The sequence below is a fragment of the Condylura cristata genome, unplaced genomic scaffold (assembly GCF_000260355.1).
Source record: "Condylura cristata isolate star-nosed mole 26May11 unplaced genomic scaffold, ConCri1.0 scaffold00041, whole genome shotgun sequence".
NCBI classification, from domain to species: domain Eukaryota; kingdom Metazoa; phylum Chordata; class Mammalia; order Eulipotyphla; family Talpidae; genus Condylura; species Condylura cristata.
In genome coordinates this window covers 2655711-2664101 of record NW_004567142.1, presented here as the reverse complement: position 1 = coordinate 2664101, position 8391 = coordinate 2655711, and the positions used below count along the sequence as shown (strand labels likewise).

The 8391-nt window shown below is 59.8% G+C and overlaps 1 protein-coding gene across 2 annotated transcripts in view; it reads left to right on the top strand.

Moving 5' to 3' along the window:
- The first annotated feature begins 1880 nt into the window (after nucleotides 1–1880).
- Nucleotides 1881–8391, top strand: part of CKM (creatine kinase, muscle) — an 8018-nt gene continuing 1507 nt past the window's right edge. Inside the window, exons 1-6 of one of the 2 annotated variants that reach the window (XM_012733435.1) lie at nucleotides 1881–1927; nucleotides 3598–3806; nucleotides 4572–4726; nucleotides 5162–5294; nucleotides 7062–7233; nucleotides 8145–8268. In XM_012733435.1, coding sequence (XP_012588889.1) covers nucleotides 3614–3806; nucleotides 4572–4726; nucleotides 5162–5294; nucleotides 7062–7233; nucleotides 8145–8268 — 777 coding nt within the window. In that variant the 5' untranslated portion in view covers nucleotides 1881–1927; nucleotides 3598–3613. Of the gene's footprint in view, nucleotides 1928–3597; nucleotides 3807–4571; nucleotides 4727–5161; nucleotides 5295–7061; nucleotides 7234–8144; nucleotides 8269–8391 lie in introns of those variants that run through there. The other variant, XM_004694193.2, reaches the window with a different exon arrangement.

Sequence of the window (8391 nt, the reverse complement as noted above, 5' to 3'; positions counted from 1 at the left end):
AGCCAGTCGGGAACGACACTCCGCCTGGCCCTGTCCGCGTGATACACCCCACCGGACCCCCGAGGTGCTGGCCCTCAACTGGCAGTGAACAAACTCTTAGAGAGCGAGTTCCTCAGGTAAGAGAACATTCTGGCTCATGGTGCTCCTGCAGTGGGCCAGCTTCAGGGGCTAAGAAACGGAAATAAACGGGGAAGATACCCGGTGCAAACATAGTTGGAATTATCTGGCCCAGGCCGAGAACCACATCAAAACTACGCCTTTCGTGTAGATGCCCACCCCAAAAGGCCGATCTTAACGTCGGCTCAAGTGTAACTTGCTCGGGAAACTACTCGGAGAATATCCACTCGCCACATGCACACAAGAGCTGGGCGCAGGCCTGAGATGTGGGGGGCGAGAGGCCTCACCTGAGACAGAAGGGGGAGCAGAACAGGCAGACTGACAAGCACACCGCTGAGGGGAGCAGCGGGGAGACAGGAGAGGTCTGCTGTGCCCTGGGGGCCACTCCCTGGCGGGGTTTGAACTCACGACGGCTGCAGTGGCTGTGGAGAGCATCATCGTGCTGAGGCTTAACCCTGACACCACCGCAGCCTCCTTTCCTTTTTTATATAATAAACCGGCCCTTTTGGCTCTAACTACCGTCTCTGCCTCCTGGGAAACTCGCTGTGTCTCTCAGGGGAGCACTGGCGAAACTGTTCTCAGAGGGAACCCTGGTTCCCCGCTCACTGACCCCACACGTCTCCCCAACAACCTCAGTTGTGGGCCAGCTCCTTTCAGTTCACTGGGCCTGCTTCCCTGACTGAAGGAGAGCTGCCCTCTGCCAGGTGGCTAGACCAGAGGCGGAGGGCTGGGGGGAAGCAGCCCATGGAGCGGGGATGCTACTTTCTTTGTTGCCATCCTGGGGATCCCTGGAGGAGGTGCTCCTGCTGGTCCCTGGGGTCAAACAGACAGACGGGAGGCTGGGCGATCCCCCAGCCCGGAGTCAGTCCTCAGTCCAGGGTCGCTCTGGGGGCGCTGTCCCATCTGCTCAGAGCGCTGGCTGTGAGCGCGGCCCAGCCCCCTTCCAGCGGGCAGCGGGCAGCGGCGGTGGAGGCTGCTCTGGGCTGCCCTTGTAAGGAGGCGAGGCCAGGGACACCCGAGACAGGTTATTATTAACCCGACACGTGGCGACCCACCCCCAGCACCTGCCCCGCCCTCCCCAGCCTGGGATCTCAGCCGAGCAGAGCAACAGCACGGCCCTCTAAAAATAAACTCCCTCGGGCCTGGGGCCAGTGGCTCCCGGTACCCTCAGGGAAATCTCCCGGTCACCCCAGCCCCAGGGCTTCCCCTCCACCGGCCTGGGGTCTGAGTTACAGTCTCCTCCCCCCGGCTGCTGGTTCCCCAGCTCACTCCCCAGCGCCCCAGTTCCAGTAGGGCCCTTGATCCCAAGCTCTCAGGGTTGAGTGACAACAGCAAGTCTCCGTCCTGTTTCTTCCTCTGGAAAACTGTGACTGTGAGGCCCGGCCCAGGCCCGTGGGCCTTCCGCAGGGTCAGGGTGCAGACGCTGCTGTTCCCAGGGGTTCAAGACCACAGGCTCAGGAGGGCCTGGGCTCAGGAGGGGCCTGGCAGTCTGGTGGAGGCCGGGCAGGGTGGCTTCTCGTGCTGGGACATTCCCTGCGTGGCCGCGTGTCCCCGGCGGGGGGCCAGCTGTCCCTGCCAGCCCTACTCAGCACTTGGTCAGGGCCTCAGTGGGCTGGGGGGGGCCGGGGCTCGGCCTCTGGGAGGCCCATACAAGGTCATGGGCTGGGCGCACGGGCCTGCCTGGGTTCAGGGCGGCGAGGTGAGAGCCCAGCCCAGCCGCCCCCTTTATAAGGCAGGGCACGCGGGCCTTTCCTTTGGGTCAGTGTCGCCTCCGGGATACAGACAGCCCCTTGCAACTCAGCCCAGCCAGGTACCTCCTCGGGTGGGGCCAGGGTGGGTCCCCGAGGGAGCCCCTGGGTGCTGGGGCCAGCCGGCTCTGCATGCACCTCCACCTCCCGCTGCCTGTGTGGGAAGGCTGATCCAGCCTGGGAGCTCTGACCCCTCCGAGACTGAGGCCCAAGGTCCTGGGGAGGGACCCCCACGACAAAAGGGGTGTTGACAGCTGTCGGCCGTCGCCCCGGCTGTGAGCGGCTGCCTTCAGGAGGGTTTGTCCCGGTCTGGGCGCGGGCGTGGGAGTGTCAGGGCTGCAGGGCGGGTCCCGGCGGGACCCACAGTCCTGCAGCCTCAGGTCTGACTGTGTGTGACCCCACTCGGGTGCCCTGTGACCGGGGTGCATCCCCGGGCTGGAGGTGCTTGTGACTGACACCACGTGAGCTGGGGGCCGGGATGGCGGGGCGGTGTGTCCCCTGGGGGTTCTGAGTGTGTCTCCCCGATCGCCCTCCCGCAGCTCAGGGTCCCCTAGCAGGGATGGGGGCTGTAGCCCCTCTGAGGAGGGCTGTCTGGGCTGAGGAGCAGCGTGTCCTCCCAGCTACCCGGCCCACCTGTTTTGGGCCTGCTGACTTGGCGCAAGCTGAGCCTCAGGAATGTAGGGGGTGGTGGTGAGGGGGCAGTTGGGAGGGGGGAGGAGAATGTGCCAGACTCTATAAATACTCCCCAATCCTGGACAGCATCTCCAAAGATCTTTTGTGGGTCCCCCCAGTCTTCGGCTTGCCCTGGTCCTGATTTCCTTCCCACCTGCTTCCCACACTCCCACAACTGGGAGTGAGTAGCCCCCCACACTGAAAGCTACCCCTCTTTTCGGGGTCCTGTGATTGCATGCAATAACAGCAGCCACCACCCCAGTACTGGGCCCCAACTGCACACCAGCTACTTGCCTGAGCTTAGAGATGCTTCCTGGATAAGACCCAGTTTACAGAAGACAGAGGCCCAGAGAGGCTGAGCCACTGATCGGGGGTCACACAGCAGGAACTGGCAATGGTGGGATATGAAGCCAGCTCTGTAGGCCCCAGAGCTGAGCTTTTGTTTCCAACTGAGACCTGGGGGACAGGGGAGGGGAGAGCCAAGCAGCCCTCCCTCCCACCTGGCCCTCAACTTGTCTGAGCACCAGGAACTTGATGGAGAGAAAGTCCTTCTCCGCCCACTCACTCATTCCCAGCAACAGCCTTCCTCTTCTCCCCAGCAACTCACAGACCTTCAAACCAGGCTGAACAATAGCTAAAAAAGAGTAAGCAAAAGAGTGATTATGTGCCAGGCACTGTGCTCACGCCCCCCGCGGGTACCGTGGCATCTCACACACACGAGTCACTGGAAGCAGAGTGCCAGCAGCCCGCCAAGCTCTCGGCCGGCACAGCTGGGCTCCAACCCGGCGTCTGGCTCCAGCCACCGCTTACCCATGATGCCGCCATTACTGCTCCGGCCCCAGGGGCCCCCTCTGCATATTCCAGCTGGGAAAACGATGCCTTTGCCAGATTCCAAGTCCAGGGTCCCCTCAGGGAGTGGCAGAACTGGCTCTCAACCCATCAAGACGCAGGGGTTCTGGGAGGAGACCCCTCAGCTGAGGTCACCCCACCGGAGGTCACCCTCCATCCCCCGACTGGTCCCTTCAGGGATGTGCGCTAATTCCCCAACCCCTGCCCCCAGGCCCCCCACCGCCACCATGCCTTTCGGCAACACCCACAACAAGTTCAAGCTCAACTACAAGCCAGAGGAGGAATACCCAGACCTCACCAAGCACAACAACCACATGGCCAAGGTGCTGACCCCTGACCTCTACAAGAAGCTGCGGGACAAGGAGACCCCCTCTGGCTTCACGCTGGATGACGTCATCCAGACAGGTGTGGACAACCCAGGTAAGCCCCGGGGAGCCTGGCGGGGACTGGGACGCTCCACCTGCCCCCTTCCTGGGCCTCAGCTTCCCCATCTGTAAGACGGGGCCCCGCGCAGGGGCGTGTGAGGCACAGATGAGTTCAGCGTGGTGGGGCCTGCCTGGCAGGTGGGGAGCACACCACAAAGCCAGGCAGCTCAAGGGGAGCTTCCCCTGGGCCTCAGCGTCCTCACCCGGAAAATGGGGACCCACATGGTACAGACAGCCGAAGCCACACAGTGCACAGCACTAACCTGTGGGCCCCTCTGCGGAGAGGCTAGGCCCAGGATGCTCCCCAGGGCCAGCAGAACTGGGGGACGGAACCAGGCTCCAGGCTTAACCAGACCCTGCGGTTGAGGGGAGACGCCCTCTCCCTGGTGGCCGTTCCCTAGTTCCCTACCTGGGAGAGAAGCCATCTTTTAGGTCTTATCTGTGGGGCTCGCTGTCTCAGGCTCTGAAAACCTTCAGGAGGAGATCCCACGACTTGGGGGCTCTCAAGTGGTGATATTCCTAGTGCCTGCCCTCAGAGCCCCTTCTCGCCTTAGCCCCCCTGGCATCATTCTCCCCAGCCCCCAGATGGCACCGTGACTCAGCCTCCCCTCCCCAGTCCTGGCAAACCTCAGCCTTCTCCCCTCTGGCCCAGAGGCGGGAATGGACCTGTCTCCCCCACAAACACACACACAGTCTGTGGCTGCTGGAGACCAGGCTCCCCTGCCAGGCGGGACCCCTGACTTCTCCTTGACACCCCCAGGTCACCCCTTCATCATGACCGTGGGCTGTGTGGCTGGAGACGAGGAGTCCTATGAGGTTTTCAAGGACCTCTTTGACCCCATCATTCAGGATCGCCACGGGGGCTACAAACCCACCGACAAGCACAAGACGGACCTCAACCACGAGAACCTCAAGGTGGCTGCCCAGCTGCGGAGGGGTCACTGAGGATGGGGGAGACGGAAGGGGAGAGGGGGAGGGGGGAAGACAGGGAGGTGGGAAAGTGACCTGAGGGCAGGAGGGGAAGGGAGGGAGAGGGGAGGGAGAGGCGAGAAGGGGGACAGAGGCCAGAAGGGGGAGGGAGGGGGAGAGCCGCAGCCACTGAACAGACCAGCAGACACGGGAGTGAGACAGAGGAGATGGGTCTGGGACAGAGCCAGAGGCTGCGAGCCAGTGCCCAGCCTGGAGGAGAGACAAACAGGAGCAGGGCGCCAGCAGTGTGGGGAGGCGGGAGAGACCCCCAACAGGGAGGGTTACTGGAGGGGAGGGCTCCAGCCTGGGAGGGTCTGGGGGAGACTGCCCTGGAGTCAGGCCAGGGAGGTCCCCGGTCCTAACCCCCCCGCCGCCCTCCAGGGTGGAGACGACCTGGACCCCAACTACGTGTTCAGCAGCCGTGTCCGCACTGGCCGCAGCATCAAGGGGTACACGCTGCCCCCCCACTGCTCCCGTGGGGAGCGCAGGGCTGTGGAGAAGCTCTCCGTGGAAGGTGAGACCCCGCCCACCTAGCCTTGGCCTGCGCCTCCTCTGGCAGGCTGGGGCCCCAAGTTTTCCAAAACACAAAAGGAGCTTGATGCAAAATCACAGGTGCTTGGTGAGTGGCAGCTGGTGGCTTCACCCCTGGCTTCACCCCAGGGGGCTGCCAAGACTTGGGGGGGCACAAACAGATCCATGCAGACATCTAATGGCAGCACCCCTGCCCTCCCCCTCCCTCTCTGCACCCTCATGCACCCTTCCATCCCAGCAGACATCTGGTCCTGGGGGAGCAGCTGCGGCCCCCCAGTCAACCTGAGCCGGGCGGACAAGGTTTCTCTCTTGGAGCTCTCGGTGGGGTGGGGAGATAAGGGGGAATAGAGAAACCAGCAACAGACAAGATAATTCAGAAATTCCATGAAGCCAAGAATTGAGGGACATGCCAGAGAATGAGGGGGGTGCACCTTAGAAAGGAGGAGCTGAGACCTCACTGAGAACAGGGAGCCCAGAGGGAAGGACTCAGGTAGATGCAACAGCAGTTGCCAAACCCAGAGGCCACGGAACAGCAAGGGGGGGGTGGGAAGGGAGGAGGTGAGGCGCCGGGTTGTCCAGACCCTGGGCTGGTCTGAGGGCCTCGGTGTTAGGCCCACGGGGCAGAAGCCATGGGGGCGCTCAGCAGAGACACAGGCGAGTGGCCCTCTGACTGCTGACCAAGGGGGTTCAGAGACTGGGAGGGGCCACTCAGAGAGGGGGGCATGCTTGCGGCTCAGTGTTAGTGTCCTTCAGGTCATAGTTTAACAACCATGCTCAAAAACAAAAAAGAACACCAAAAGCTGGTTTGCAGCAATAGCCTGTTTCTACAGGGTAAATTCTACCGCAGCCAATGTTCAGCTTATGCGATGTCAGAGAGCTGGGAGGAGATGGCGAGATGGCCAGAAGCACCTCTCCAGCGTCCGTCCATGCGTGGGGCACTTCAAGGGCACAGATAGGGCCTCCTGGTGGCTCCAGCGGGCAGCCAGCCCTGTGAAGCTTCGGGCCAGGGAGTGGCCCCAGGGCGCAGCAGCCTCTCCCGGCTCCCGCTGCTCCTCGGCAGAGCACCTGGCCAGTCTGTCCCGCTCCCCGCTCTGTCTCTGGCCTACACCCCCTCCTCTGGCCTACACCCCAGCTCTTGTGTGCATAAATAAATAAATCTTAAAAATAAAGAGCGCAGATAACCCTAGACCTAAAATAGAGGTGATGGTTCTGAGCATGATTGCCCTCATTTGAAGTGTAATTTAATTGTGAGTATAAGTTATTTCCAGCATTTAATATAGTCTATAGCATATGGCATATAAAGCACTATGTAGCATATAATATATAAAAGTATTATGTAGGATGTAATATATAAAATCCATATATAGATATATGTACACATTACAGGAATGTGTAGACCTGCATTTATTATAGGCATACTAAGCATATCTATGTTATATAATGATTTATTATCATTATTATTTATTAAAATTTATTATGTAAAATTTACATATTATATACTACATAAACCTATGCATTGTATATACATCCGTTTAAATGATTTGTTGTAATTAGTATCATGGAATGACTTTACTCTACGATGATAATTTCCCCAGCATTCGGCTGTCTTGCTAGCAGCTCATAGCTGCGCCTGCGTGGGGTTTCTGGTTTCAGGCAGGAACACATTTTGGGGCGAGGTCATGAATTTGGATTTGGGGCGAGTGCTTAGGCGCTGTGCGGGGCACTGACCACTCTGTGCCGTGGCCCTCAGCCCTCAACAGCCTGACAGGGGAGTTCAAGGGGAAGTACTACCCTCTGAAGAGCATGACGGAGAAGGAGCAGCAGCAGCTCATCGACGACCACTTCCTGTTTGACAAGCCGGTGTCCCCCCTGCTGCTGGCCTCCGGCATGGCCCGGGACTGGCCCGACGCCCGTGGCATTTGGTGAGCCCTCACCCCTGCCTGCCCCCGCCTCCCCTTCGCTGAGTCTGGTGCATGCCCGGGCCCTCATGCGCGCACCCCTCATGCACGCACTCCCTCCCTCTGTGGGGATTTCGGGGTTCCGTTTTGGTCCCCTTTGAAGCTGCCTTTCTGGGTGTAAATCCCAGGCTGCTGCTTACTAGCCGTGTGACCTTGGGCGCAGCTTCCCCATCTATAAATCGGGGTCTAATAATGGTAGTTGTTGGGGTACTCGGATTAAATAAGTTAAGCTGTGCGTAGTTGGTGCCAGGCACGTCTGGGCCCCTGGAATGATCTGAATTACTGACTACTGTTGCTGGTTAGACTTTCCCAGGATCTTTGAATCCCTGATCTGACAGTCGGAGGTTTAAAAAGGGCAGAAGAATCTTCTAGATTTCAAAGAACTTAGAGAGTCCAGATTCTGATTTGCAGATGTTTGAGTTTCAGATTTCAAGACGTGAAATATTTTTAGGTTCTAAGATTCTGCCTGTTTCATAGTCTATGAGTCCATGTTTCAAACACCTTCAGATCTTAAAATTTTCTGGTTCCCTGCCTGGTCCGAGATGTCACAATGTCATGGGAAGAGTCCCTGCTCCTGAGAACAGCTGTAGGGCTCCAGGCTTTATCAGTGCTGACGGCAGCATCGGCTTCCCAAAGACTCTGCGACTCTAAGTCTGTAAGGCTGCTCAAAGACTTAAGCCCCGTAGTCTCCAGGCGTAAAGAGATTTTGCGGAAGCCCCCTCGGGCCCCCCAACCCCCTCTCACCTCGGGCCCTCGCCCCAGCCCCTCGTGCCGGTCGCCCCCTAGCGGTAGTTCTGTGTTATCGCGCGGGCAGGGACTGGGGCTCCGCTGAGCACATCACCGCCCCCCTCCCGCGTGGCCGCGCCCCACCCTAGGCACAATGACAACAAGAGCTTCCTGGTGTGGGTGAACGAGGAGGACCACCTCCGAGTCATCTCCATGCAGAAGGGGGGCAACATGAAGGAGGTTTTCCGCCGCTTCTGCGTGGGGCTGCAGAAGGTGAGTGCTTGCCTTTGCGGCTCATTTCTGAGGACTCCACCCGGCACGCCCCACCAGCTTTCTGTCGCGCACCCCGCAGTCCCGCCCCTGCACATGCCTCAGCCCCGCCCCTCAAGACAAGAC